Source organism: Galdieria sulphuraria (genome assembly GCF_000341285.1).
Source record: "Galdieria sulphuraria unplaced genomic scaffold scaf_7, whole genome shotgun sequence".
Taxonomy (NCBI): domain Eukaryota; phylum Rhodophyta; class Bangiophyceae; order Galdieriales; family Galdieriaceae; genus Galdieria; species Galdieria sulphuraria.
In genome coordinates, this window is record NW_005178468.1 from 202,465 (window position 1) to 227,777 (window position 25,313).

General features: G+C 39.0%; 16 protein-coding genes across 16 annotated transcripts; 11 read left to right on the forward strand and 5 right to left on the reverse strand.

The window, feature by feature from the left end:
* The first annotated feature begins 46 nt into the window (after positions 1–46).
* On the forward strand, positions 47–1,147 carry Gasu_12710 (cyclin-dependent serine/threonine protein kinase). The gene is made up of 3 exons (XM_005708064.1): positions 47–392; positions 445–660; positions 721–1,147. Exons 1-3 carry the CDS (start codon positions 57–59, stop codon positions 1,117–1,119), a joined length of 951 nt encoding a protein of 316 aa, XP_005708121.1. The 5' UTR covers positions 47–56; the 3' UTR covers positions 1,120–1,147.
* Positions 1,148–1,151: 4 nt separating this feature from the next.
* On the reverse strand, positions 1,152–2,206 carry Gasu_12720 (uncharacterized protein). The gene is made up of 2 exons (XM_005708065.1): positions 1,646–2,206; positions 1,152–1,580 (listed from the first exon to the last, which is right to left on the reverse strand). Exons 1-2 carry the CDS (start codon positions 2,199–2,201, stop codon positions 1,432–1,434), a joined length of 705 nt encoding a protein of 234 aa, XP_005708122.1. The 5' UTR covers positions 2,202–2,206; the 3' UTR covers positions 1,152–1,431.
* Positions 2,207–2,216: 10 nt separating this feature from the next.
* Gasu_12730 (methyltransferase) lies at positions 2,217–4,017 on the forward strand. The gene is made up of 3 exons (XM_005708066.1): positions 2,217–2,745; positions 2,793–3,076; positions 3,128–4,017. The coding sequence occupies exons 1-3, from the start codon at positions 2,226–2,228 to the stop codon at positions 3,323–3,325; spliced, it is 1,002 nt and encodes a 333-aa protein (XP_005708123.1). The 5' UTR covers positions 2,217–2,225; the 3' UTR covers positions 3,326–4,017.
* A 364-nt stretch (positions 4,018–4,381) lies between these two features.
* On the reverse strand, positions 4,382–5,006 carry Gasu_12740 (4a-hydroxytetrahydrobiopterin dehydratase). Its single transcript, XM_005708067.1, has 4 exons — positions 4,897–5,006; positions 4,758–4,839; positions 4,674–4,711; positions 4,382–4,611 (listed from the first exon to the last, which is right to left on the reverse strand). The coding sequence occupies exons 1-4, from the start codon at positions 4,990–4,992 to the stop codon at positions 4,474–4,476; spliced, it is 354 nt and encodes a 117-aa protein (XP_005708124.1). The 5' UTR covers positions 4,993–5,006; the 3' UTR covers positions 4,382–4,473.
* A 10-nt stretch (positions 5,007–5,016) lies between these two features.
* Positions 5,017–6,045, forward strand: Gasu_12750 (uncharacterized protein). Its single transcript, XM_005708068.1, has one exon. It carries the CDS (start codon positions 5,057–5,059, stop codon positions 5,462–5,464), a length of 408 nt encoding a protein of 135 aa, XP_005708125.1. The 5' UTR covers positions 5,017–5,056; the 3' UTR covers positions 5,465–6,045.
* Positions 6,046–6,206: 161 nt separating this feature from the next.
* On the forward strand, positions 6,207–7,427 carry Gasu_12760 (60S ribosomal protein L4). The gene has a single exon (XM_005708069.1). The coding sequence runs from the start codon at positions 6,269–6,271 to the stop codon at positions 7,403–7,405; it is 1,137 nt and encodes a 378-aa protein (XP_005708126.1). The 5' UTR covers positions 6,207–6,268; the 3' UTR covers positions 7,406–7,427.
* A 9-nt stretch (positions 7,428–7,436) lies between these two features.
* On the forward strand, positions 7,437–8,467 carry Gasu_12770 (enoyl-CoA hydratase). Its single transcript, XM_005708070.1, has 2 exons — positions 7,437–8,229; positions 8,285–8,467. Exons 1-2 carry the CDS (start codon positions 7,447–7,449, stop codon positions 8,408–8,410), a joined length of 909 nt encoding a protein of 302 aa, XP_005708127.1. The 5' UTR covers positions 7,437–7,446; the 3' UTR covers positions 8,411–8,467.
* Positions 8,468–8,476: 9 nt separating this feature from the next.
* Gasu_12780 (nucleotide binding / ubiquitin-protein ligase) lies at positions 8,477–10,137 on the forward strand. Its single transcript, XM_005708071.1, has 2 exons — positions 8,477–8,494; positions 8,545–10,137. The coding sequence occupies exons 1-2, from the start codon at positions 8,482–8,484 to the stop codon at positions 10,107–10,109; spliced, it is 1,578 nt and encodes a 525-aa protein (XP_005708128.1). The 5' UTR covers positions 8,477–8,481; the 3' UTR covers positions 10,110–10,137.
* Positions 10,138–10,141: 4 nt separating this feature from the next.
* Gasu_12790 (chaperonin GroEL) lies at positions 10,142–12,186 on the reverse strand. The gene has a single exon (XM_005708072.1). It carries the CDS (start codon positions 12,089–12,091, stop codon positions 10,208–10,210), a length of 1,884 nt encoding a protein of 627 aa, XP_005708129.1. The 5' UTR covers positions 12,092–12,186; the 3' UTR covers positions 10,142–10,207.
* Positions 12,187–12,386: 200 nt separating this feature from the next.
* Positions 12,387–14,082, forward strand: Gasu_12800 (glycosyl transferase family 1). The gene is made up of 2 exons (XM_005708073.1): positions 12,387–12,584; positions 12,638–14,082. Exons 1-2 carry the CDS (start codon positions 12,405–12,407, stop codon positions 13,847–13,849), a joined length of 1,392 nt encoding a protein of 463 aa, XP_005708130.1. The 5' UTR covers positions 12,387–12,404; the 3' UTR covers positions 13,850–14,082.
* Positions 14,083–14,086: 4 nt separating this feature from the next.
* Gasu_12810 (uncharacterized protein) lies at positions 14,087–15,977 on the forward strand. The gene is made up of 2 exons (XM_005708074.1): positions 14,087–14,165; positions 14,353–15,977. Exons 1-2 carry the CDS (start codon positions 14,123–14,125, stop codon positions 15,942–15,944), a joined length of 1,635 nt encoding a protein of 544 aa, XP_005708131.1. The 5' UTR covers positions 14,087–14,122; the 3' UTR covers positions 15,945–15,977.
* A 9-nt stretch (positions 15,978–15,986) lies between these two features.
* Positions 15,987–18,417, forward strand: Gasu_12820 (F-box and leucine-rich repeat protein GRR1). The gene is made up of 4 exons (XM_005708075.1): positions 15,987–16,154; positions 16,207–17,059; positions 17,107–17,447; positions 17,504–18,417. Exons 1-4 carry the CDS (start codon positions 15,991–15,993, stop codon positions 18,366–18,368), a joined length of 2,223 nt encoding a protein of 740 aa, XP_005708132.1. The 5' UTR covers positions 15,987–15,990; the 3' UTR covers positions 18,369–18,417.
* A 4-nt stretch (positions 18,418–18,421) lies between these two features.
* Gasu_12830 (RNA methyltransferase family protein) lies at positions 18,422–20,236 on the reverse strand. Its single transcript, XM_005708076.1, has 3 exons — positions 19,532–20,236; positions 18,500–19,486; positions 18,422–18,453 (listed from the first exon to the last, which is right to left on the reverse strand). The coding sequence occupies exons 1-3, from the start codon at positions 20,198–20,200 to the stop codon at positions 18,451–18,453; spliced, it is 1,659 nt and encodes a 552-aa protein (XP_005708133.1). The 5' UTR covers positions 20,201–20,236; the 3' UTR covers positions 18,422–18,450.
* A 10-nt stretch (positions 20,237–20,246) lies between these two features.
* Gasu_12840 (carotenoid isomerase) lies at positions 20,247–21,987 on the forward strand. Its single transcript, XM_005708077.1, has 3 exons — positions 20,247–20,805; positions 20,855–21,847; positions 21,909–21,987. Exons 1-3 carry the CDS (start codon positions 20,253–20,255, stop codon positions 21,935–21,937), a joined length of 1,575 nt encoding a protein of 524 aa, XP_005708134.1. The 5' UTR covers positions 20,247–20,252; the 3' UTR covers positions 21,938–21,987.
* A 9-nt stretch (positions 21,988–21,996) lies between these two features.
* Positions 21,997–22,787, forward strand: Gasu_12850 (uncharacterized protein). Its single transcript, XM_005708078.1, has 3 exons — positions 21,997–22,249; positions 22,305–22,605; positions 22,656–22,787. The coding sequence occupies exons 1-3, from the start codon at positions 22,113–22,115 to the stop codon at positions 22,761–22,763; spliced, it is 546 nt and encodes a 181-aa protein (XP_005708135.1). The 5' UTR covers positions 21,997–22,112; the 3' UTR covers positions 22,764–22,787.
* A 5-nt stretch (positions 22,788–22,792) lies between these two features.
* Positions 22,793–25,226, reverse strand: Gasu_12860 (AAA-type ATPase). The gene is made up of 2 exons (XM_005708079.1): positions 23,968–25,226; positions 22,793–23,911 (listed from the first exon to the last, which is right to left on the reverse strand). Exons 1-2 carry the CDS (start codon positions 25,200–25,202, stop codon positions 22,819–22,821), a joined length of 2,328 nt encoding a protein of 775 aa, XP_005708136.1. The 5' UTR covers positions 25,203–25,226; the 3' UTR covers positions 22,793–22,818.
* Between the last annotated feature and the right edge of the window lie 87 nt (positions 25,227–25,313).

Sequence of the window (25,313 nt, forward strand, 5' to 3'; positions counted from 1 at the left end):
TTTGAATGACAAGTAATAACAACATGAAGCATGAACCACAAACAACTTGGAATAACATGGACTTTTCCAAGTCGACTTCGAAACTAACAGAAGCCTCAAGGAACGGCGCTAATAGCAGCTTGAGTAACAACATAAACCTTCCACAGCTTATTGGAGTGAGTGAAAAAGAGAAAGTAGCGGAAACTGTCAGTTATTCTGCAACCAAAGTTATTGGTAGTGGTTCCTTTGGTGTAGTCTTTCAAGCGACGGTTGGAGAAACGGGGGAATTTGTGGCTATTAAAAAAGTTTTTCAAGACAAAAGGTTTAAGAATAGAGAACTACAAATTATGCGAATGCTTGAACACCCAAATATTGTCGAGCTAAAGCATTGTTTTTATTCAACTGGTGAGAAGGTAGGGATATATTTTCTGAAGCTTCAACTTTTTCTCAGTTTTGTTTGTTTAGCCAGAGGAAGTTTATCTCAATTTGGTTCTTGAGTACATTCCAGAAACGGTCTATAAAGTCACAAGACACTATAGTAAATTGAAACAACCGGTTCCTCTTATATATATTAAGTTATATATGTATCAGCTATTGCGAGCTCTTGCATATATTCATTCACGAGGTATTTGTCATCGTGATATAAAGCCACAGAATCTGCTTGTGGATCCACAAACTCAGGTACTGTTCAAGGACCTTGATATGGTTGACAAGTTGTTGACGGTATGATTCAACCCGTAGGTCTTAAAGTTATGTGACTTTGGCAGTGCCAAGATACTGGTAGCAAATGAACCAAACATTTCATATATTTGTTCTCGTTATTATCGAGCACCCGAGTTGATATTTGGAGCTACCGATTATACGACAGCCATTGATGTTTGGTCATCGGGTTGTGTGATGGGAGAAATGTTACTTGGTCGTCCTTTATTTCCAGGAGAATCAGGAGTTGACCAACTTGTAGAAATTATTAAAGTTCTAGGGACACCCTCACGACAAGAAATCCGAGCTATGAATCAAAACTATACAGAGTTTCGATTTCCTCAGATCAAGGTAGGTTCATTCCATTATAGTTGTCCATTTTTGATACGAATCTATTTATATAGCCTTGTCCATGGGAACGTATTTTCAAGATGCATTTAAATATTCCGACAGCAATTGACCTTATTTCTAAACTTTTACAATATCTTCCGGAAAAACGAATCAAACCAATGGAAGCACTTGCACATCCATTTTTTGATGAATTACGAAAAAGTGATGCTACATTACCTAATGGAAGAGCCTTACCTCCGCTTTTTAACTTTGACAAGGATGAATTTCAACGAGCTGGAGCTTTGAATTCTCGAATACTTCCAGAAGCTATTTTTATGGAGCTTGAAGAAAGATATGGCACACAGCAAGATTCCACCTCTAATGGCTTAGCGGAGTAACAGCTGTCCTCACTCTCAGAAAATTTTAAAAGAGATTCAAAGCAGTCAAAAATGCAAAAAGAAGAAATAACAATCCACTCAGAAGGAAAAGAAACCTTTCGGATACATACCGACTAATAGCGGAACCTCCAAGTACTGCCAAGACGGTTGCCAATAAATGACCCATCGCGGCTCCTATGTGCATAAGATTACATGAATAATTGTTGTTGGTTGCAGACCTTTTGGAATCCTTGGCTCACCTAACGTTACGGCAATTGGTGGTTGGGTTGCAGAAAGGGCTACTGTAGCAAGCATAGATTTATCTCCCCATTCTGCAGTGAAGATGATAGAAAAGACTTGTAGCGCTTGACGTAGAGCAGCACTACGAAAGTCGAGAATGCCGTATTGAAATTTTGAAGCTGAAGCATATTTGTTCTGATACAGGTCTTCTTGCCACTTGTTTGTCTCGGATGAGTTTTCGTCAACTTTAAGGAATTCACGTATATTATCGATTCCAAACCAAAACAGCAAGGCAGTTGCCACATAGTCGTCTATAGGAAGAGTATGTAGCTGGTTGGGAAACATGTGAAACAACTGTCCCAACAATACTGAAAGTATCGTCATAACAACGAGTGCCATCAAAGTTCCGAAGAATACTATTCGTTTGGAATATTTCATTGCCAATAGAGCTGCAAGAAAAAAGGTTTTATCTCCGATTTCTGAAAACAAAATGAGAGAAAAACTTGAACCGATTCCCGAATAAAGATGAAACAAGCCTGAATCTTTTAAACCCGAGAGAAAACCAGTTTGCATCATATTTGCTTTTAACACAAAACCTCGATGTGGCTGCCTGTAGATCTTAGCTTTAGTCTTTGTCATTCGACAAGAAACTATTCTTTTGCAACACCCAGGGAAGACTCGATAGTTGAACGACGTAGAGTGAGGCAACACAAAAGACAAACAACCTTTCAAGCGACTATATTCATTGCAAACATCAAAGTTCATTCTTGTCATCCAGCAAATCACAACAAACTTTACGTATCTGAATTGGCATCATTTGTGGTCATGTCAAGACAAAACAGAAAAAGGAAATCAAAAAGAGTTGGCAAGGCAACTTATAATAATGCTATAGGTTATGACACTAGAGGGAGACTTTATCAAAGTGTCGAAGAGGTTTGGTATTCCCACGCCTCAAGGAAACAAGAAGACTGGTATTCTATTGCAGAGAGTTACTGGCATAAACAAAATCCTTCCGTGGATGGTATGCTTGGAGGGTATTCGAATCTTTCTGATATCGATGTTCGTTCGAGTTTACAGTTCTTACAAGGCCTTCAACTACCTTCTACAAGGATTGCATTGGGTAAGTTATCATCAGTCGACTTTTTTTTTCGTTTGATCGATGATTAGACGTTGGAAGTGGCATCGGACGGGTAGCCACTGAACTTTTGACGAAAATGTTCGAACAAGTGGATCTATTGGAACCTAATGTACATTTTTTGGAACTTGCGAAACAGAATGTGAGTGATTCTCAACTGGGCCGTGTATTCCGTTGTTCTATGCAAGATTTTATTCCAGAAGTCGATAGAAAATATGACTTGATATGGATACAATGGTGTATTATTTATTTAACTGACGAGGACCTTGTTGAATTTTTAAAGCGTTGTAAAAGTTGTTTGAGTGCGAGCGGATTAGTAAGTATCCTTGCAACTGACAAATGATTGGAAATATTCAATTTGCTTTAGATTTGCATAAAAGATAATGTGAGCAGGAAGCACTTTGTTGTTGATACAAACGATGCAAGTATTACACGAACCAGTAAGCAATATGAAGATTTGTTTAAGCAAGCTGGCCTTCATTTGGTATGTTGTCAGATACAAGAAAATTTTCCGAGACAGTTGTTTCCAGTTTTTATGTATGCGTTGGGGCTCAAGTCATTTTGAGAAAGGCTGCATTTGGCTACAAATATCGAGCTGGATCTGGAACATATGCTTCTGTTGTGCGTTGGTATTCAAACATTGCACGACTATTGAAACCATCGCTCGTTAGTTGTCTCGACCAAGATGATGATTCTGACCCTTGTATTTGTGGAATATTTTGATAAGGCAATATTGAAGGATTGTAATTATGAGTCATATTGCCTTGTATCGTCTCGGCTATCCGTGGAGGAATCCTAAGACTGTTCATCATCCATTCGGAATGATTGTTGGTGTTCGGATATGGGTGATTCCATAAGATTTGACGCTTCACTATTTGTTCATTGTTTTGTTGTGCACTTTTGACAATTGCTTGTTTCAAACGGTTGGCTTCAGCTGCAGACATGAAGATACTTGTAATCATGATGATGATGACTAGAAAGATAATAATACTCATAGCAAGCAAAAAACATCCCCAGAAGCCCATGAGTTTATATCCGTTTCCCGCAATATCTTGTACCAGTAAGACTAGATAAATTGCCAGTTCAATGCTATTCGCTAAGAATAGAACAAAAGGAGCCAACAAACAAATTCGTATCCTCCACTTGATTATCACTATGTCTTTTGTTTCTTGTTGTCTTACAACGAGGTCAACTGTTCTCAAAATAACGACAAAGCAAAAGCCCAAAACAGAGAGACCTAAATAGCAATAGAATAAAACATGTATTGTGTGCCTTTGTTTTAAATGATAAGATAGGACACGGAATCCATCAGCGTTTTCTATTATGCTATTTATAACAACTGTACACAGAAATGGTCCCATATGAGCACACGTCCACAATACTCCTAATAGCCAAACACTTTGTAGTTCATTTCCAATTGTATTCTCTTCGTTGTCTTTCTTGAGTATCAACGAAGCCATTACAAACAATCCAGTAAACAATACATCAAGTAAATCACTGGAAATACTACAAGTCACACGTGTCGAACTTTGGAAAGAATAGAAATGGAGTCGTGTCTAAGGAAGAAGCGACATGAGGCGAATTGGCCTTTTGGTTGGTGGCCAAATAATGAATAGACAAGTTGTCAACGAGATCTTTCTAGCTATGGATATCTTATGAGATGGAATAGTATTGTACTTAAATAGCTCCTTTACATCCAACTTGAAATATCCTCTAGGTAGAAAGACAAGTAGTTATTTTGGCTGCGAGGATAAAGTCATTTATAGTTAAGTTATTAACTGCAAAGGTTTGAATAACCACTTCCAAACGGTTGAAACTTGTCAAGTGGATTTCTGGATGATGGTTTTCTTTCTATTAAACATATCGCACAGAATGTAAGACAAAATTGCAAGGACCCAAAAACTTCAACATACTTGAGCAACGTTTCGTATCTTACAAACCATGTCGACACCTACAAAGAAATTATTAGAATGAAAGAAACCTTATAATATACTCACAGTGGTTGAAATCTTTTCCAGTGAAAGTTCTCCGTAATCTAGGACTGTCTTGTTTACTCGTATCCAACTGCCACCCGGGAATCTACCGAAAACTCTAGCTTTCAACGTTGTTCCAGTATAAACAGGGAAAATAATTCACCTGTGTAAGATATTCTTCTATTTTATGAATGGTTAAAACTTCTGTCTTGGAGTAACAAGGTTGACATTGAGCTGTCTCAAGACGTACGACCTGCATAGATAGATAGGAGCTTCAATGATAAATGAAGGTGGAATATTGGGATTTGAGGAATACTTAGCCAATGGTAACGACTCGAAACGCCAAACGAGCTTCTTCAAGTGCTTGCTCAAGAAATGTGGAGAACTTAGACCCAAAAACAAACAATAGTTCAAATTTTTGTCCCTATACAAAGAGAAATGTTGTGAAAGAGCCTGTGAAACGACGAAAGAGAATAACAAGAACTCCTTTAAGCGAAAATGTTTTCATAGAAGGAGAAAGTGGCAAAATAGAAGAAAGGCGTTCAATAGATGACGAAGAGAAAGGAACAAAGAAAGGCGGAGAGTTTGTTGAGAAGCATTTGAAGGATGCCGTACCGTTACTAGAACCTCAGTCTTTGCCTATTTGGGACCCTGTGGATAATTGGTTTGACGAAACAAAAACTTCCAACGTGAAGAAGACTTTTTCTCGAAAACAAAACTTGCTACGATAGTGAAAGTAGATTTCTCAAGGACTTGGAAAACTACCACAAAAGAACAGTTTTTCTAAAATTTTTGTTACTACACGAAGCCCAACAGTATAAATACAATAAAATTCTTTCATAATTGACTCTATTGCAAGTAGAAAAGTGGAAAACGAATGCTTTCAACCAATCCCAAGGAACAGTATTGACTCTTTTTACCGTGCTAATAATAGGTCTGTACATATAAAAGCTTTACTACATCTGTTCCATATCCTCTATCGTTCGCTCTGCGGGAGTCTTGAGACGCTGCCTATGTCTTTCACAAAGTTGTTTGTAGTTTTCTTGAAACACATCAGACTTCCACCAATTTCGAGACTTCAAAGGAGAGCTCCACATGAAACGCACCAATTCACTTTGCTCGTAGCGTCTATAGATTCTATCTTTGGCTTCTTGATCCGCCTCTTCTTCTGTGGGAGCTCGTATTTTTTCTATTAGCTTGCTTATCAAGTCGAATAAAACCATTCTGGGGCTTTCCTTTTGAAGGGCAAAACAAACGATAATCGATTTTGATGAATTTGAAGCACCCTCAAAATAAAAGGTTGAGGATATGTTATTATATTATCATTCATTGGCAATTTCGTATATAGTTTGATTTTCCTATAGTTTAAGCAGTGATGGAACGTTTGTTGTTATGAGAATTACCACTTTTATCTCTTAAATAAAGTAGAAGATCTCTGTCATTGATCATTTTCTTCAAAATGCTATAAGATAAAACTTATTTTTCATTTGCGTCGTCGGGGCCAAGTGGATCGTTATACTAATCATTTATTCTTCATGGTTAGCGTTGCGGTTGCACGCCCACTGGTTTCCGTTTTTTCTGTGGAAGGTGAAGGAACAGAAGGTGAAGTGGCCTTACCAGCAGTATTTACTGCGCCGATACGTTCAGATGTGGTCCGTTCAGTACATACGAGAATGGCGCTCAACAAGAGACAGCCATATGCCGTTAGCACCAAAGCTGGCATGCAGTCTTCTGCAGAGTCTTGGGGCACTGGTCGTGCAGTAGCACGTATTCCAAGAGTACCTGGTGGAGGAACTCATAGAGCTGGTCAGGGAGCTTTTGGAAACATGTGTCGAGGCGGTCGTCGTTTTGCGCCAACCAAGATCTGGAGAAGATGGCACCGAAAGATCACAAAGAACGAAAAAAGATATGCAGTCGCTTCTGCACTGGCGGCAAGTGCTTTGACTTCTTTGGTAATGGCCAGAGGACATCGAATCGAACGAGTATCGGAGGTGCCACTTGTTATTGGGGATCAAGCCCAAACCATGAAAAAGACAAAGGCTGCTGTTGCGCTTCTGGAGAAGATTGGGGCATATGAAGACGTAATCAAAGTAAAGGAGAGTAAGAAATTGAGGGCAGGTAAAGGGAAGTTGAGAAATCGGAGGTACACTCAACGGAGGGGTCCTTTGATTATCTATGAGAAAGATGAAGGAATAGTAAAGGCGTTTAGAAACTTGCCTGGAGTGGAACTTTGTCGTATGGACTCGCTTAACTTGTTACAGTTAGCTCCTGGAGGTCACTTGGGTAGATTCTGTATTTGGACAAAGTCAGCCTTTGAGAAGTTGGATGAAATATTTGGAACCTTTACCCAACCTTCACAACAAAAGAAAGACTACACGCTTCCAAAGTCAATTTTGACAAATTGTGACATCAATCGTATTATCAATTCGGATGAAGTACAATCGGTTTTGCGTCCCAAGATCATTCAAAAACGAACTTCTACTAAAAAGAAGAATCCACTGAAGAATAAGAATGAAATGTTCAAACTCAATCCTTATAGCAGAATACTCTTGAAAGAAGCACGTGAAGCAAGCAGTAAACCATCTCAGAAGAAACAGAAAAGACTGCTCCGAAGAAAGAATAAGGAAGTGAAGAAGATAGGTCAAGAATATCGCAAGAGCATTCTTTCATAATTAAAAAGTCGAAATTCTTTTTCTTTCTGTAGCAATTCATAATGCATCCTCTTGTGGGTCGATTGACTATTCATTGTACAAAAGTATCTTCACTTGTATTTCCTTTTGCAAGATTGATAAGACCTTTGTGCACTATTAGTATCGAGAAACCAAATAAAGAAGTTTATATTGAAGAACTCGAAGGTGAATACAAGGGAATAGCAGTGATAAACCTAAATAGACCAGCAAAGAAGAATGCTTTAGGAAGAGTTTTTTTGTCTGATTTAAACAACGTCATATCGCAGTTAGAATACTCATCTCCAAAAGCTGTACAAGTGGCTTTGGTTCGTTCCTGTGTCGACAATGTCTTCTGTGCGGGTGCCGATTTGAAAGAGAGAGCAGAAATGAGCGATGAAGAGACTTTGCCCTTTGTACGATATCTTCGGTCAACGTTTACTCGTTTAGAAGCTGTGCCTATGCCAACTATTGCCGTAGTCGATGGATTTGCTCTGGGTGGTGGTACTGAGTTGGCACTTGCTTGTGATTTACGAGTGGCAGGGAAAAATGCAGTGCTGGGACTACCTGAAACGACACTTGCCATCCTACCTGGAGCAGGAGGAACTCAACGACTTCCTAGATTAGTTGGTATTGGGAAGGCAAAGGAACTTGTTTACACAGGAGCTAGATTAAAAGCAGATGAAGCAATGAAAATTGGACTTGTGGAAAGAATAGCTCAAGGCGAAGAAACTGCTTTCTCCTGTGCTCTGAGTCTAGCCAAGGATATGCTTCAAACGGGACCTGTTGCTCTTAGACTTGCTAAGCAAGCTATTCGAAATGGAAGCCAGGCAAGTCGGAACAATTCTAACGAGCTGAAGTTTGCTCAGAAATAACGTTTTATAGGTTGACCTTTTGAGAGGTCTCGAGTTCGAAGATGCTAGTTACGCAAGAGTCATACCAACTAAAGATCGTAGAGAAGCCTTGCGTGCTTTCGCTGAGAAACGTAAACCGCAATTTAAAGGAGAGTAAATTATTTGTTAGTCATCAATTGATAATAAAGTATTGTTAGATTGGTCGCCTGGTTTGTTTGTTTGCCTCATATGTATTGTGCAAGTGAGTGACCTTCCTTTGTACTGTTTTGTTTCTCATTATCTTTTGTAAAGTTTCCGGAGTTGTTCCCGACGAACCGGTAGTGTCCAAGAAGAGTGGACACCTTTTTGAGAAACGACTTATACTAAAGCACATTCAAACGACAGGAAAGTGTCCTGTATCTGGCGAAGACTTGACGGAAGACGATTTGATAGCTGTTCAGGAAAATGTTGTTGTTCGACCAAGGACCTCGAGTGCAACTAGTATACCAGGTTTGCTTTCGTTGTTTCAGAGCGAGTGGGATTCTGTTGTGTCGGAACTGTACCAATTAAAAAAACAGTTGCACGATACCAAGCAACAATTAGCACAAACGCTTTATGAGAATGATGCTGCGAAGCGTGTTATTGCTCGGCTATTGAAAGAAAGAGATGAAGCTTTGGAAGTAGCGAAACAGGGAACTGCAAATACAGGAACAACGGCCAACGGTGCTTTGAATAATGAGGAAGCAGCTGAACAAGTCAACAAAGTCACTAATACTGAGAAAGACTGTAGTATGGAAGTTGAAGATACAGGAGTTGATCTACTTCCTCCTCAAGTTTTGGAGCAATTTGACAAAACCTCACAAGAGCTTATTGCTTATCGAAAAAATAGAAAAGTGTCACCTTCTCTACTTTCAAAAGAAAAACTGGAATCTTTCAGAGAAGAGAAGCTTTTCAAAGTGCATACCGGAAAGGAAAAGGAAATCGTAGCACTTGCTCAGTCGCGGGAGGACTCCTGCTTATTATTTAGCGCCGGAAAAGACAAAACAGTTAAATTCTTCACATTAGATACAGAAAAGACACTTACCAGTTTTTCTGCACATAAGGCTCCGTTGACCGATCTAGTCGTGCATCCCAATGAGAATATACTGATTACTAGTAGTATGGATAAGACAGCAGTAGTTTGGCATTGGGAAGATGGCGACAAACCGAAACCGAAGGCTTTCAACACTGTGAATATTCATGAAGGCGTTGTTACTCAAATTTTTCTTCATCCTTGTTTATCTTATTTTGGAACGGCCTCTGAAGATTGTACTTGGGCGTTTCATGACCTGGAAACTGGTGACTGTTTGAGTCGAACCACCAAAGGACCAACTGGCATTGCATCTATTGCGATTCATCCGGATGGTCTTATTCTAGGAACTGGCTTCAACAGTGGTGAATTGAATATTTGGGATATAAGAGAAATGAAAGTGGCATTAAGTCTTTGTGAAAGGTCTTCATTTGAGGATACTAGTAAGATATGTTCATTGAGTTTTTCAGAAAACGGCTACCATATGGCGTCGATGAACAATAACCGCATTGACTTGTGGGATCTTCGTAAACCAGGCACTCCTGTAAGAAATTGGAATGTTGTTGAAGGTCGAAAGTGTTGTTTTGATTCTTCGGGTGTGTATCTTGGCTTACTTTGCGCACATGAAATGAAGATTATAGAAACCAAAAAAGGTGTAGAGTGCTTAAACATTGTTTCCAGTCGTGATCTATCCTCGAATGATAGTTTGACAACAATGTTATTATTGAAAGATATGGAACGCATCATACTTGGAGATGTGAAAGGATCCCTTCATGTGTTGAGTAATTCAAATTCATCGGCAGAATAACTCCAAGTGCAATGGAATGATATTTGAAAGCCAACTTGTGTAACTATTTGGCAAAACAACACGGAATGTTTTATTTCTATATTAGGATACGGCCACTATTACATGTAGCTTTCTCCCGGTAAATCTCCCATTCCATCCCCAGCAGGAGGATTCTTTTTCTTCTCGGGAATTTCAACTACTAGAGCTTCGGTTGTCAATACCATGGAAGCAATGGAGGCAGCATTCTCCAATGCCCAACAAACAACCTTTGCAGGATCTACGATTCCTGCATCCAACAAGTTGACATACTCATCAGTTGCAGCATTCCATCCCCAACCGAGTTCCTTTTTACGCACCTCATTAAGAACAACGTAGCCTTCCTTTCCAGCATTCATCGCAATTTGAACTAACGGCGCTTCTAAAGCTCGACCCACAATTTGTGCTCCTAGTCTCTCATCTTCATCATGTAATGTTTTTTCAAAGTCTGGCACTTTTTGTGCAAGAAATGCAAGTAAGGTACCACCACCAGGAACAATACCTTCTTCTAATGCACACTTTGTTGAATTGAGTGCATCTTCATATCGCAACTTTTTGTCTTTCAGTTCCGTTTCAGTTGCAGCCCCAACCTTGATTCGTGCAATTCCACCACCTAGACGAGCAATACGTTCCTCTCCCTTTTCCCTATCGAACTGAGAATCCGTATCTTCAATCTCTTTTCGAATTTGTGCAATCCGTTTCTTTACTCCCTCTTGATGCTCTCCGGTTGAAATAATGGTAGTCAGTTCCTTTCCTACTACGACACGTTCGGCTCGTCCTAACATATCCAGAGTTACTTGGTCTAAAGTGAAACCCAACTCTTCTGTAACGTATGTTGCACCAGTAAGGATTGCAATATCTTGAAGATATGCTTTCCTACGGTCACCAAATCCTGGTGCTTTAATAGCTGCAACATCCAAGACTCCTCGCATTTTGTTAACTACCAAAGTCGATAACGCCTCTCCTGTCAAATCGTCACAAATAATCAAAAGTGGTTCCTTGGACTTCACGAGACTTTCCAGCAAAGGCACCAGTTCTTGAACGACAGAAATCTTACTATCTGTAACAAGAACCCGTGGACGTGTCAACTCTGCCACTTGACGTTCTTGATCTTTCACAAAGTAGGGCGATATGAAACCTCTATCTAACTCCATACCTTCCGTTACCTCGACTTCATCCATTAAACTTTGTGATTCTTCAACTGTAGTCGAGCCATTCTCACCCACTCTAGAATATGCTTCGGCAATATTGGCACCGATGGTTTCATCACCTCCAGATGCAATCGTTGCAATAGCTCGGATGTCTTCTTGACCTCGAAGCGGTTTTGCAACCTTTCTTATTTCTGATACGATATATTCCGCAGTCTTCGTAATACCTCGACGAACAGACATCGCATTAGCACCAGAAGACACAATCTTTAGGCCTTGATTCACAATAGCTTGAGTCAAAACAGCTGAAGTAGTTGTTCCATCTCCAGCCTTTTGATCTGTTTTGGATGCAACTTCTACCACTAGGCGTGCCCCAGTATTTTCCAAAGGATCTGAGAGCGAAATATCTCTTGCAATAGTGACACCATCGTTGACTACTTGAGGGGCACCATAAGAACGTTCCAACACGACATTACGACCTTTGGGACCTAAAGTAATACGAACAGCATCAGCAACAGCGTTGATTCCTCTTGCCAGAGCATTTCGTGAATCTTCTCTGAATACAATTTGTTTTGGACCCATAAATACTTGTAGTGGACGAGATTTCGGGGCGTGTTTTAGTGTCGACTGGTTCTGAACAGTTGTAGAGAAGAATGACGAAGCTTTTCCGCCGATCTGCGTCTTGTTCACGGAGAAACCTGTTCTGTTGAAGTGCTTGTCCTGGGGAAACGAAGAGCAAGAACAACTACAGTGATACTTTTTGGACATCACTGAGTTGTAAGCTCCGCAGCTTCCAATAGATAGAAAACCTGCCTTCATATCGATAGCTTTTCTGTCGTCCTTTGTGCACTTTGAGCTCTACGCCAATCAATCAATAAATCGTGCTACGGATTTCCACACAAAATTTCGTGGGTTGCAGAACATTCTAGGCTTTTGCTATTTGATATGACATGAAAGATATTTGTCATATTATTCCTATTTCTTCAATGTTATTATATCATTTGATAATCAATTACGCGTTGCAACAATTTAAAGAATGGATTATCTACATATCAATCCAAAGTTACGAATCTCGGGCTCATTTTTTGTTCGGTAATAATATACATATACGTTGACTGGGACGGTTTAAAAAATGCGCCATTTTTGGTCATCCAAGGGCGCTGGCGGAACTGTTTTGAAGCTTATCTTTTGCTTTCTAACTGTCTTTTATTTGACTTTTGCGTTTGAAAAAAGTTTCCGTTCACAAGAAGAAGACAGAAAACAGAGTATAGCTAAACCTCTTCTGTCATTGCTGTGGGCCTCAGAGTTTGAGGTTTGTATCTGAACTATATATTTTTTGGTGTCACCAGTATTGAAACGACATAGTCACAAACAGGTTTTGGCTCAGAAGCGTGGAGTTTTGTACAGGGTTTATTATCTTATCCAGTAAAACTTCGTCTGTGGCATATAGGTACAGAACCGTGGGACAAGAAAGCCAAGGTCTTGAGTGATGAAAGATCGAACCTGCTCCAGAGTTTATGGTGTGGCAAGGCTTGTTCTTCCAAAAAAGTGTCGTCTGAAGAGAAAGTAGACTTTCTAGTGCTTCATTCAGTTCCACCCGATTGGGTTTCTCCCTTGGAAAAGTGTGGTTTATGCAAAGCGGCAAAATTCAAAGTTGGTAGAGCCATGTTCGAAACCACCGGAGTTCCTGAAAAATGGGTCAAGTTGCTGAATGATACTGTTGACGAAATCTGGGTTCCTTCGCAGTTCCATAAGAAAACGTTTTCCAGTAATGGCGTTGTGAAGAGGAAGATAAGAGTTATTCCTCAACCAATTGATCAGGAAAGCTTTGGGAAGTTGCCTATTCCACAGAGAGTATCTCTTCTCGGTGATTGTGCGAATCGCTTTGTCTTTCTGTCTATCTTCAAATGGGAGGTTCGTAAGGGTGTGGATATATTACTGAAAGCATATATGCAAGAGTTTTCGGAGCGAGATGATGTGTGTTTGATTCTGTTGACTCGAGGCAAAGGTTTATCAGCTAATGAAATCAAACAGCGTGTCACCAAATTTTTAAAGAAGAATAATATTGTCGCTTCGAATCTTCCTCGACTTGAAGTTCTTGAGTCGAGCAAAAAGGACATGTTGAATTTGGCTACTTTGTATGTCTCAGTTGACGCATTCGTCCTTCCAACGAGAGGCGAAGGTTGGGGACGTCCTATAATGGAAGCAATGGCCTGTGGAACGCCTGTGATTGCAACCAATTGGAGTGGTCAAACAGAATATCTCAATGCGAAGACTGGCTTTCCTATTCCAGTTGAAGAAATTGTGACCTACTCAGAAGGTCCGGGTTTTGCAGAGTTATATAAGGATGAATTGGAAATTTCTGCAGCTTCATTTCGAAACCAACTTTGGGCCAAGCCCTCTGAACAGCAATTTCGCAGTTTAATGCGTTGGGTATTTACAAACCCATCAGCAGCAAAGAAAATAGCATTGCAAGCAAGGAAAGAGATTTTATCGAAGTTTTCTCCTCGAGCAGTTGCCAGTCTGGTTGTTCGAAGACTTGTGGAACTGAAAGATGCTTCAATGAAAGTATCTTAAGTTGTGTATGAAAGAATGTATTCACATCATATCTTATATTGAGAGAAGAGAAGTTGATATGGACTTTCATTTGAGAGTTGTTTCATTTTGATTTGGCAGCTTTTACAGACATTTTTCGTATATTCTATAATGACCAATGTTATATCGAATACACTATATGGCGTTTTCAAAGTATCTAATTTTAGTCTGTGAAATAGGCTTTCATGGATTTCATTAAAATTTATTATTACTGTTGATTGAGGGGTTGCTTGTTTTGTTTGCCTATTGGGTTTTATGACTATTATATCCGTTTCAATATTGAATAGAAGTGGAAAAGGTACGTGAAAAGCTACTCTGTAAAAGAATTCATTCTTCCCCGAATGATAACAACTGTTCACTGGCGGAGCGGAAAGACCGCTTTGAAGAGTTTCTTTCTTGATTACCACCAAGACCTCTGACGGTTTTAATATATTCGGAAATCATTACCCTATTGTCTATTCTAGTTCTAAATTTTTGTGTTTTAGTTTTATTGTCCCGGCAGTTTGTTGAAATAAGTCGGATCCGAGTAGAAAGCTTGTTGTCGGCGTTTCCAAGGCTTATAGGCAGTAGTAAACAACACACTTATGTTGAAACCGAAAGCGTGCGATATCTGTATCAACCCTTGGAGTCCTTGTATGTGGTCATAATAACTACCAAAGGGAGCAACGTGGTGGAAGATCTCGAAACGCTTCGTTTGATTTGCAAACTTATTCCGGAGTATCTGCCCATCTATGCAAGTCTTGATGAGGAAAGTATTGTTGAAGCCGCCTTCGAATTGATAGCTGCCTTTGATGAAGTTGTTGACTGGGGTGGTTTGCGTGAAAGCGTCGATGTTCAACAAGTGCATGCTTTGACGGAAATGTTCAGTCACGAAGAGAAATTAGCCAACATGATCAAAGAGTCAAAGATGTTGGAAGCCAAAGAAGTTGCCAAGAGACGAGCAGAAAGTCTCAGTCGAGAAAAGTCGGAAAGAGAAAAGCTGCACAAATTGGGTTCGGATTTTGGACGTCTCCAAGGCCGTTCGTTTGGAGGAATATCCGCAGAAACCTATCAAGCCTCGATGGCTATGCCAGAGACGGGATTCACTTTTACTGGTATGTCTAACTATGGAAATTTGGATAGTAAAAGTTTGCAGTCTTCGGCTGCTGTTGAAAGCAGTAAGGTCGTGTCTGCCGGTATTGGTGGGAAAGGCTTAAGTTTGGGTGGCAATCGAAAGCAAGATGCTGTTTTGGAAGCATTACAGAAAGAAGGCGAACTAGTGAAAAGTTCCAACTCCCAAACAGGAATTTTTTCTGAAGAAAGAAAGAATCGCAATCTTAATATCAACATGAAAAGTCCAGTCTTACAAGAAGCTGTGCATTTTGTTGCTCAGGAAGATATTGTTTTGGAAATGAATAGAGATGGCGTGATTCACAGCTTTGAAATCAAGGGCAACCTGATATTGCAAGTATCAGATTCGGCAAAAGCTTCTATTCGTATTCATACAAAGCTTGGAGATATGGAAGCATTTCAAGTTCGTACTCATCCGAATATTGATAAGAATCTTTGGACGTCTTCACAAGTCTTAGGTCTTAGAGACGCATCACGTGGTTTTCCTGTAGGAAGTCCACTGAGTATTTTAAGATGGCGTTTAACAAGTTCTGAAGAGAAAATGATTCCGCTTTCTATTAATTGTTGGCCTGCAGAATCGTCAACAGAGACCGTCGTTATTATAGAATATGAACTTGTTGCTATTCGGGAATTGGAAAACGTGGCTATTCATATTCCAGTGCCTAAGAGTGCAAGTACACCAAAGCTACGAGGTGTGGATGGAGAATTTACTTTCAACTCTCGTTCAGGAATGGTGGAATGGAATGTGTCGATTATAGATAAGGATAAGCCTCAAGGATCTCTGGAGTTTGTTACAGAACCTGCTGCAGCTACCAGCTTCTTTCCTGTTCAAGTATCTTTTATAAGTAATGAAATATATGGTGACATTGGAATAGAGTCAGTAAGAGGTTCTTCTGATGAATCGGAATATAAGTTTTCTTTTGAAAAATTATTGACTACGGAACGCTATTCCATTGTACATGATTGAAGAGATTCCTTTTGGGAATCTATGACACTCCAAGTAAACAACTCATATGAAAATTGTTGCTTCTCTTCAAACCATATGTTTGAACGTTATTGTCTTTGAATGGGAGAATATTCATAGAGAGTTCGTTGAGAGACTCCCAAAGGACCTCTTGAATATCCTTGTGGAAAAGTTCTCAACGGACAGAAAACTGTCTTTTCGGGTTCTCCAATGGTAAGAGTATAGATGCTCTAGGAAGCCCTTATTGTGTATCATTCGTGCTTAGGTTGGAAGGAACTGAGTTTCAACAGCTTAATTTGAGCAGTCAGGCGGGAAGAGTGAGTGATGATTGGATGAGCCCTATTTCCACTTTTTTGCTTGAAGCGCTTGTACTATCTTTTTGTGTACACTTGACTGATGAAGGTTTGTATAAGTTAACTTCTTCACAAGAAGACTTGCATAAAGACTCCCCCTTGACTTGTTCACTGAAACTATTGGACCTTTCCGGTTGTAGTCAACTTTCAAACGTAGGAATGGAAGCTCTTAGCTACTTTAGAAGTTTGGAAACCTTGGTTCTTGATCATTGTTCCTCGCTTGGAAACATATCGTTGTCATACATTCGTGACATTCCCTGTTTGAAGAGTCTGAGTATTGCTTGTTGCGATAAAATTTCTGGAAGTGGGTTGGAACAACTTTTTTACTTGAAGCGTTTGGAGTTTTTAAACCTTTCAAGTTGCTCTCGGATTACTTCCGATGCATTATTGCACATTGGCAGCCTGAAGAATTTAAAGCATTTAAAACTACGTAACTGCGCTAGGGTTGACAATAGAGCTCTAGAACATATTGGAAATTTGACGAGTTTGGAGACCTTGGAACTCTATGAATGCGTCAAGATTGATGATAATGGTTTGAAATATCTTCAAAAGTGCTCTCAGATTCGTCATCTTTGTCTTTCTGGAACTTGTATCAGTGCAGATGGGATTGCATCTCTTGCTGATATATTTATGCCTCATTTAGAGAATCTCCATTTAACTCGTTGTTCAAATTTAGTGGGGTCTCAATTTTCAGTATCGTTGAGAAAACTTTCCAAGAATATGAAACGGTTGCAGTTGAGATATCTGCATTGTGTTGACGATGAGGTAAGAAAGAACTATCTAGAAGTGCATTTTTATTGAGAAATTGGGAGGTTCTTCAAGCAATAAGCGATTCATTTCCTCAATTAGAAAGTTTGAACTTGACAGACTGTCGATATGTGACGGACAGAGGAATTTCTTGGCTTGAGAAGTTATCCTCACTTTCTATGTTGAAACTTGGAGGAACGAGCGTTAGTGACTATGGAATTTTACGTATAAAAGACCTTTTGAAAAGGATATCGGAGCTTGATATATCATCTTGTATCCTATGTAGTGAAAAAATTACTAGTCATATTTTGAATAACGTAGAGCACTTGAAAGTTTTAGATATTTCTAACAATCCTCAATTGACGAAGAATTCTTGGAGTCTATCTTACCAAAATTTTCTTAAAAGGTTCGTTACTGTTATCTATGTTTGCAAAAGATTTCTCGCCAAACTTGTTTAATAAGACTGCCTCTAAAAACCTTAGTAATTGAAGAAGGGGGCACACTGGGAAAAGACTTCTTGACGAGTGTTGCCTGTCTATTCCCTAAACTGGAGACTTTATTGTTGTCAAAATGTCGCATTGACGGTGATGACTTCAAAGCATTTACAGATTTTGGCTGTTTGAGACATTTAAAGTTGTCTCATTGTGAGGTATCGAAACCATTCAAATTTGACTTTTTGATTTCTTTGAAGAACGCCTTGCAACATTTGAATTTGAGCAGTTGTCATTTTGTGACTGACGACCTTTGTACCATTATTGGTGAACTTATCAATTTAGAAAGTCTCAATTTGAAGAATTGTCGCAACGTTACCAATCGAGCGCTCTTATCTTTATATTCCTTATCGCATTTATCCTATCTTAATCTCCGTGGATGTCCATTAAGTCAAGAAGCAGTTTGGTTACTTGAGCGAAACTTGAACAGTATTTCTGTACTAAAATATGATATGACCAATTGCACTGGTTTTTATCAGATAACTCTTGGCTTACAACAACATTATTATTATTATTCGCGAGGTCTGAGTCCATCAAGTGATGATATCTCAAATAGTTTTGTTGAACCAGCAAATATTTTAGAAAGAGAAGAACGAGCGAGTCGTCTAGGAATGGGATACTCCTCCTTTCCTCCTTTTGGTAAAGATTGTTCGCAATCATTGGACTCTTGTAATGTAACAAAGTCAATTGGCAGTTTTCGAAGGAGAAGACGTAAGAATAGAGCTGAAGAGTCGTTTTCATTATCACCTTGCAATGGAAAACAAGATACTCATTCCAAATTCTTTTTGTATATGGATAGTGTTCATCTTCTGGAAGAATTTGTAAAGCATTATTGATGATCCAATGTTTATAGTCTTTCTAAAACAACAATGCATTCCATATGTGGAGTGTGTGGGAACATATCCACAGGCTGTACACTTACTAGTCGATATCTTTGTACAAGACACAAACTTTCCAAGTCTCTTACTTGGGTTGCAGGGTTGCAACTTACATACACTATTCTCTTTGGTTTGAGCCATCTAAGCCATTTTATCAATGTTGGATGCAAACCTCCTCGAGGAGGATCGACGATGACAACATTTGGAGACAATATACCATTTCTGTGAAAGAGTCTTTGAACTTCAGGATCTTGTAAGGAAGACTTTTCAAGATTCGCGAGGATAAATTCTGCATTTCCTACTCCATTGATTTCCGCATTGACTTTTGCCATTTGGATGGCTTCTTCAACCACATCGATACCATAAACGTATTTACAATCTGCTGCGAGACACAATCCTATGCTTCCAATTCCACAAAAGAGATCTAATAAGACATCTTCCATTTTCAAATGGGCAGCTTCTCGTACAAGTTGATATAGTTTCTCTGTTTGCATTGGATTCGTTTGAAAGAAACAATTGGCCGTAAATCTCAAGGTTCGTCCCAATATATAGTGTTGAATATAATTACAACCGTACAATACTTGTTCCTCCTCACCCTTTGATGCACCACCTTTGGATGTCGTAAAGTTCTGCACAATAGATCTAATACAAGGAAATTGCCTTCCCAATTCCAGTGCAAGTGGCTTTAGTCGGTTGGAATCTTCACCAAAAGACGTTACGAAATTGACCATAACTTCCGTTTCATTCTGTTCATTATGTGCTGTTCTAATTACCAAGTTTCTCAAAAAGCCTTGGTGAGAATAAACATCATAGGCAGTGGTATGCATTTCACTCGTTCGCTTCTGAACCAATTTCATTATATCGTTGGCTATGGTCTCCTGTATGTGACAATATTCTATTGGCAAAACTTTATCAAAATGTCCAGACGGTTTTAAACCCAACACAAAGTTTCCTTCATTTGTTTCAAACACTGCTTCCTGTCTCCTCAATTTATTCTCTTCTATGACTAGCGAAACTCTCTCGCTTTCAGACAAATGGTCGCCAGGAATCCAACGCCTAGTACCGAAACTAAATTCCTAATACTATATTATTTACTACTGCGAGGGTTGATCATAACTCACCATCTTATTTCGATATCCAAATATAATAGGAGAGCCAACGATTGGCTTCATAACATTCTCCACAGTATGATTCAAACGAGTCAATAAACTTTCAAAGTGCCAAAGTACTTGCTGATATTTTTGTTCCAGTTGCTTTTCATATGAAATATGTTGGAACTTGCAACCACCACAACCAAATTGCCCAAAGTGTTTGCACAAAGGTTCTACTTCATAAGGTGAGTGTTCGACAACTTGAGTAACTTTGGCGTTGGCATAGGAACTTCTCACACGTCCAACAACAACTTTGACTAGTTGTCCTGGGACGGAGTGTGGTACCATAACGACATATCTTCCTATACGAGATATACCGTCTCCACCAGAAACCAAACTTTGTATTCTTAGTTCCAACTCTTCACCTCTTTTAAGCGGAACTTTTTGAGTATTTGATTCTTTGGATTGAGTTTCGTTGGTATGATTAGAAGCCTTCAGTGAGTGTGCAGTATTCGTACAAGACACTCTGACTGGAAGTCCCAAAAATCTAGTCGCACGATATTCTGGTATGCCTTCCAAAAAGCTTCTTTGTCTTATAAGGCTGACAGTATATATACTCTTACGAATATGTTTGCATAAAGTGGATGCGTATTGCTTGTATAAGAAGCCTGTCGATGAGTAGATAAAAGTGCAGTGCATCGATAATGAAATGAATGCTACAATATTTAGGATCATTTTGAAGATTGTGATAATGATGAATGCTTTTATTATTTGTAGCTCATTTAGGAGAAACTTTCATTGTAAAAGCTGTTGTAGCAAAGCTTTTTGGTTGCGTAGTGATAAGTTGCCTGTCAAGTATGATTGGTTTTCAGCTTATCACTGGAAACAAAGTTCCAAACGAAATTTCTCTAAAAGAAAAATAGTGCTACTTGCTGTTTCCTTACCCAACGAGACAGATGTGGCTATTATTGGTTCAGGAATAGGAGGATTGGTAACTGCAACCCAACTTGCCAAAAAAGGAGTTCGAGTGTCAGTATTTGAAAAGTATCTTATTCCTGGAGGTAGCTCGGGTTATTTTACGAAGAATGGATTTACTTTTGACGTTGGTGCCAGTATGATATTTGGTTTGGGTAACAAAGGAACTACCAATACTTTGACACGAGCGCTTGCTGCAGTTGGAATAGAATTGGAGACTATTCCAGACCCTGTTCAGATACACTATCACTTACCTGATAATATTGATATCCGAGTACATAGAAATTATGAACAGTTTCTGGAAGAGCTACAAACACATTTTCCGCATGGTATGTAACTTGTTTCTTTGCTTTTGTTTAGTTGAAGTCTGCAATTCAGAAAGACAAGGAATTGAAAACTTTTATGATGAATGTTGGAAAGTATTTCATTGTTTGAATTCGATTGAGCTTCTATCTTTGGAGGAACCCTATTATTTGTTTCGAGTATTTCGAGAGAATCCTTTGGCTTGTTTGGGACTGGCCAAATATTTACCATTGAATACTGGAGATATTGCTAGAAAATATATATCGGATCCTGTTGTTTTAGCATTTATTGACTTAGAATGTTATTGTTGGTCTGTTGTTGATGCTAACAAGACTCCTATGATAAATGCTGGAATGGTTTTTGGCGATCGTCATTATGGCGGCATTCATTATCCAAAGGGAGGAGTTGGTAGTATTGCTCGTAACTTAGTCAAAGGTTTGGAGTCGCTGGGAGGCTCCATACATTATGGAGCTCCAGTCGTTGGCATTCTTTGTGACCATTCGAAAGACTCTTTTGGAAGAAAGCTGACTTATACAAAAGGTATTCAACTTAAGAATCGACATATTGTAACTTCCCGATATGTAGTTTCCAATGCTACTCGTTGGAATACTTTTGACCAATTGCTACCTGATGGCTTTCTTCCAGTTATGGAACAAAGATGGAGAGAAAGTTATCAAATGTCTCCCAGTTTTCTAAGTATTCACGTTGTAGTGGATGCGAATCGACTATCTTATCCTATCACAGATTGTCATCATATTGTGTTGGAGAGTTGGAAAGAAATGGAAACTGCCAAAGATGCACAGGGAACTATATTCTTATCTATTCCAACTGTATTGGATGCTTCATTGGCACCTGTTGGATATCACATCTTTCATATATTTACTCCAAGTTGGATGGAAGAATGGACCGGATTATCTCCTGAAGCATATAAAGAAAAGAAACAAACTCTCAGCAACCATATTTTGGCTCGTTTAGAGAAGAAAGTCTTTCCTGGTTTGACAAGTGCCATTCAGCAAACCACTGTTGGTACTCCAAGAACTCATCGTCGTTTTCTTTCCAGGCTGGATGGTACTTATGGACCCATTCCTAAAAGAAAACTACCAGGATTGTTAACAATGCCTCTGAATAGGACAAGCATTGAAAAACTATATTGTGTAGGCGATAGTACATTTCCGGGACAAGGACTTAATGCAGTTGCATTTTCTAGTTTTTCTTGTAGTCATCGCATTGCAGCAGATATGGATTTGGTACCTCATTTACCTGATTGGTTAGATCGTTGGTTGAGTTGGTGGATATCTTATAGTCGGTTTTTATAAGTGTAGAAATAAAGGATATGGTTGCCTCATACGAAGAAGAAGAGAAAGAATTGGGAAAGATTCTGAAGAGATATAGTGCTAGAAAGAGAAAATGTAAACGTTCTCTAATAGACGACGCTTCTGAAGAGGATGAAGAAGAAGCCGCTTATAGAAGGTAACAAGTAGCCTCATTTTGTTTTGTTCCGTTGGTTACTAGCTTTTCTTTTTAGAGAACGTATACGTGTCCTAAGAGAAGCACAGAAAGTGAAAGAGAAGAGTAACTGGTTGAATTGGGTGGACAACAAAGTGGACAACGTTCCAGAAGAAGAAAAAAAGGAAAACTCAGCCATGGAAGGCTTGAAATATAACTTTGCACAAGAACAGACAGATGTTCAAGATGAGCGTATGATTGCGTATATTGAAAAAGAAGTTTCCAAGAGATATCGCCGCGAAACAGAGCAAGAAAATGCGAATCAAGTTATCATTCCTTCACAGTGGGAACAGATTCAACAACTGAAACGTCAGTTGGGAGTAAGTATTCTCTCAAGATTGAGTATGTGTCCTTCTTACTCATTTTTTAGCTTCCTTTATCCAAAAAGTCATACCAGTCAGAGGCTATTCTTCCAGCGGGAGGTATGGAAGAAGTTTTAGTTGGTGAGAATTCTTCTACAAGCCGCAGTTATAAATAAGTATGGGATGGTCTTCTCGTTTTATTATTCATGTACAATGAGAATATATTATCAGTCAGTTTACATTCTCTATCTTGGAATGTATATTACCATTTTCTAGAATAGATTGCGTAAAATCATATTTTTGCCAAATATTGCTACTACAATTGTTGGATATTTCCTTTTGGTCCTGTACAAGTTCTTCATAGTCCATCAAGAAAACATCATTTTCTGAAAGCAACATTTGTAACTCTTCACTACTAACAGTTTCCTTCTCTATTAACATATTTGCCAATTTGTCCAATACATGTCGATTGCTTTCGAGAACATTTCTGGCTCTTTGATAAGCTTGTTCAACCAAACGAGTTACTTCTTGGTCTATCCATAATTTTGTTTCCCCACTTAAATAAACATTATTTCTCAAAGCAAACTCTCTTCCTAAAAATGGATGACTATTAGAAGACTGATCCACAAACATAGGACCAAGTACTGAAGACATCCCAAACTTGGTGACCATCTGACGTGCAATGTTAGTCACATGTTGAAAATCATTAGCTGCTCCTGTAGTGACTTGATCTTCTCCAAAAACAATTTCCTCAGCAATTCGACCTCCTAAACCAACAGCTAGTTGGCTCTCCAAATATTGTCTCGAATATAAACCAGTCTCTATTCTACTTTCATCGATAGGACTAAAGAATGTTAATCCTCCAGCAGAACCTCTAGGAATGATAGATATTTTCAGAACCTGATCATAATTGGGAGATAACGCTCCTACTAAGGCATGTCCAGCCTCGTGATAAGAAACCAAACGTTTGTAATAATCATTAAAAGTAAATTGCTTCTTTTCAGGCCCTAACAGAATTCGATCCAAAGCATCCTCCAAATCTTCTTCCATAATAAGTTGATGTTCTCGACGTGCTGCCAGAATAGCTGCTTCATTCATTAAATTTTGAAGAGATGCACCTGAAAATCCTGGTGTTCTTCTTGCAATCTTTTCTAAATGAATAAAACTATCCAAAGCTTTTCCTCTTGCATGAACTTTTAAAATAGCAGTTCTTGTATTCATATCTGGAAACTCAATCATAATTCGCCTATCAAAACGACCTGCTCTTAACAAGGCTCTATCCAACACATCCGATCGATTGGTTGCAGCTAATACTATAATACCTCTATAAAGTAATTCTATAAGAATAAATAGTCATTGTTCATAAAGACTACAACTTACTTATTCTCATCAAACCCATCCATTTCCGTCAATAACTGATTCAGAGTTTGTTCTCTTTCATCATTCCCTCCAGCAACTCCTGCACCTCGTTGTCTACCTACCGCGTCTATTTCATCAATAAAAATAATACACGGAGCATTCTTTTTGGCTTGCGCAAATAAGTCACGAACACGACTAGCACCAACTCCAACAAACATTTCTACAAATTCTGAACCTGCAATAGAAAAGAAAGCAACTCCAGCTTCACCTGCAACTGCTCTGGCCAACAAAGTCTTTCCAGTTCCAGGAGGACCCTCCAAAATGACGCCTCTAGGCACTTTTGCACCAACTTGTGAGAATATTTCTGGATTGCGAACAAATTCAACTACTTCTTGAAGTTCTACTTTTACACTATCATAACCTGCTACATCCTGAAATGTTACACCGACAAGCATTCGTAATGAAACTCGTGCGTTGGCTTTTTGAAGATCAAATGGAGCCAAAGAACCACCTAACAACGACTTTTGTAAAAAATAAAGCAATAGAACAAAAGGTATCGGAAATAGGAGACCTTTGAGAAAATAAACGAGTCCACTCTCCTTATACTTTGGAAGGATAACGATATCCACCTTGTGTTTAGAAAGATAAGCAATCAGATTGGAAGAATGTGGTGGTAGTGCACGTAACTTGTATCTTCCACCATCTTTCGTAATGGCTATCAACTGTGACTGATCAGCTGAAAAAATTACTCTCAACACTTGCCCTTGTTTCACTGCTTTCAGTAACTGTGAATATCTCCAAGACCAAACTGAAAAAGGAGTATTATTCTTAGCATGAGTGTTTCTGGTATGGATGAATGACCTCGACTGCCTAAGGGGAGCTGCGTATGTCATAGTAGTTTGAAAAGGCGCCACTGATAAACATAGAACAATCGCAAAGACTATACGCTTGAGAGTTGCCTTCCATTTCTCCAGTAAAGTATTCCTTTCCAATCGATTATTACTTTGATTTCTATCTTCTGTACACTTATGGGAAGACTTCCAAGTGTCCAATTGGGAAACGACCACTGAAACAAGAGGACGGGATCCACTTGGAATACAACCACAGCCACAACAGTAATAAAACAACTTGACTTTATCAACTCTACGCAAAGTGCAACTTGCTTTTCGTGTCCACAAGGTTTTATGGAATTGCTTTTTTAAAAGACAAGGTTTCCCAAAACAACACTGGTCATCAACAAACGATAACAAAGCCATGGAATCTAATAAACTATTCCAAACAACAAAATGTTCATTTTCCAAAACTTGGAAACAATCTTTATAGACTAGTGCAAACTATTTTCATGTTTATGTAAAATAAATTTCTTT

Coding starts and splice junctions, on each gene's coding strand:
- Gasu_12710 (XM_005708064.1), top strand. CDS start 57: ATGGACTTTTCCAAGTCGACTTCGAAACTAACAGAAGCCTCAAGGAAC. Junction 393..444: donor TTTATTCAACTGGTGAGAAG/GTAGGGATATAT, acceptor TTGTTTGTTTAG/CCAGAGGAAGTTTATCTCAA. Junction 661..720: donor TTGTGGATCCACAAACTCAG/GTACTGTTCAAG, acceptor TTCAACCCGTAG/GTCTTAAAGTTATGTGACTT.
- Gasu_12850 (XM_005708078.1), top strand. CDS start 22,113: ATGGTTGCCTCATACGAAGAAGAAGAGAAAGAATTGGGAAAGATTCTG. Junction 22,250..22,304: donor GAAGAAGCCGCTTATAGAAG/GTAACAAGTAGC, acceptor TTTTCTTTTTAG/AGAACGTATACGTGTCCTAA. Junction 22,606..22,655: donor AACTGAAACGTCAGTTGGGA/GTAAGTATTCTC, acceptor CTCATTTTTTAG/CTTCCTTTATCCAAAAAGTC.
- Gasu_12720 (XM_005708065.1), bottom strand. CDS start 2,201: ATGATGCAAACTGGTTTTCTCTCGGGTTTAAAAGATTCAGGCTTGTTT. Junction 1,581..1,645: donor ACCAATTGCCGTAACGTTAG/GTGAGCCAAGGA, acceptor TTATGCACATAG/GAGCCGCGATGGGTCATTTA.
- Gasu_12840 (XM_005708077.1), top strand. CDS start 20,253: ATGATGAATGCTTTTATTATTTGTAGCTCATTTAGGAGAAACTTTCAT. Junction 20,806..20,854: donor ACAAACACATTTTCCGCATG/GTATGTAACTTG, acceptor TCTGCAATTCAG/AAAGACAAGGAATTGAAAAC. Junction 21,848..21,908: donor TTTTCTTTCCAGGCTGGATG/GTACTTATGGAC, acceptor GCCTCTGAATAG/GACAAGCATTGAAAAACTAT.
- Gasu_12750 (XM_005708068.1), top strand. CDS start 5,057: ATGGTAACGACTCGAAACGCCAAACGAGCTTCTTCAAGTGCTTGCTCA.
- Gasu_12830 (XM_005708076.1), bottom strand. CDS start 20,200: ATGCACTGCACTTTTATCTACTCATCGACAGGCTTCTTATACAAGCAA. Junction 19,487..19,531: donor TTGGATATCGAAATAAGATG/GTGAGTTATGAT, acceptor ATATAGTATTAG/GAATTTAGTTTCGGTACTAG.
- Gasu_12740 (XM_005708067.1), bottom strand. CDS start 4,992: ATGCAGGTCGTACGTCTTGAGACAGCTCAATGTCAACCTTGTTACTCC. Junction 4,840..4,896: donor TAGAAGAATATCTTACACAG/GTGAATTATTTT, acceptor AGTTTTCGGTAG/ATTCCCGGGTGGCAGTTGGA. Junction 4,612..4,673: donor AGATACGAAACGTTGCTCAA/GTATGTTGAAGT, acceptor TATGTTTAATAG/AAAGAAAACCATCATCCAGA.
- Gasu_12820 (XM_005708075.1), top strand. CDS start 15,991: ATGAAAATTGTTGCTTCTCTTCAAACCATATGTTTGAACGTTATTGTC. Junction 17,060..17,106: donor TGCATTGTGTTGACGATGAG/GTAAGAAAGAAC, acceptor AGAAATTGGGAG/GTTCTTCAAGCAATAAGCGA. Junction 17,448..17,503: donor TACCAAAATTTTCTTAAAAG/GTTCGTTACTGT, acceptor TTGTTTAATAAG/ACTGCCTCTAAAAACCTTAG.
- Gasu_12810 (XM_005708074.1), top strand. CDS start 14,123: ATGACTATTATATCCGTTTCAATATTGAATAGAAGTGGAAAAG. Junction 14,166..14,352: donor ATTGAATAGAAGTGGAAAAG/GTACGTGAAAAG, acceptor TTTGTGTTTTAG/TTTTATTGTCCCGGCAGTTT.
- Gasu_12860 (XM_005708079.1), bottom strand. CDS start 25,202: ATGGCTTTGTTATCGTTTGTTGATGACCAGTGTTGTTTTGGGAAACCT. Junction 23,912..23,967: donor GATGGGTTTGATGAGAATAA/GTAAGTTGTAGT, acceptor ATTACTTTATAG/AGGTATTATAGTATTAGCTG.
- Gasu_12800 (XM_005708073.1), top strand. CDS start 12,405: ATGCGCCATTTTTGGTCATCCAAGGGCGCTGGCGGAACTGTTTTGAAG. Junction 12,585..12,637: donor TGTGGGCCTCAGAGTTTGAG/GTTTGTATCTGA, acceptor GAAACGACATAG/TCACAAACAGGTTTTGGCTC.
- Gasu_12790 (XM_005708072.1), bottom strand. CDS start 12,091: ATGAAGGCAGGTTTTCTATCTATTGGAAGCTGCGGAGCTTACAACTCA.
- Gasu_12730 (XM_005708066.1), top strand. CDS start 2,226: ATGTGGCTGCCTGTAGATCTTAGCTTTAGTCTTTGTCATTCGACAAGA. Junction 2,746..2,792: donor TTCTACAAGGATTGCATTGG/GTAAGTTATCAT, acceptor ATCGATGATTAG/ACGTTGGAAGTGGCATCGGA. Junction 3,077..3,127: donor GTTTGAGTGCGAGCGGATTA/GTAAGTATCCTT, acceptor AATTTGCTTTAG/ATTTGCATAAAAGATAATGT.
- Gasu_12760 (XM_005708069.1), top strand. CDS start 6,269: ATGGTTAGCGTTGCGGTTGCACGCCCACTGGTTTCCGTTTTTTCTGTG.
- Gasu_12770 (XM_005708070.1), top strand. CDS start 7,447: ATGCATCCTCTTGTGGGTCGATTGACTATTCATTGTACAAAAGTATCT. Junction 8,230..8,284: donor CTATTCGAAATGGAAGCCAG/GCAAGTCGGAAC, acceptor AACGTTTTATAG/GTTGACCTTTTGAGAGGTCT.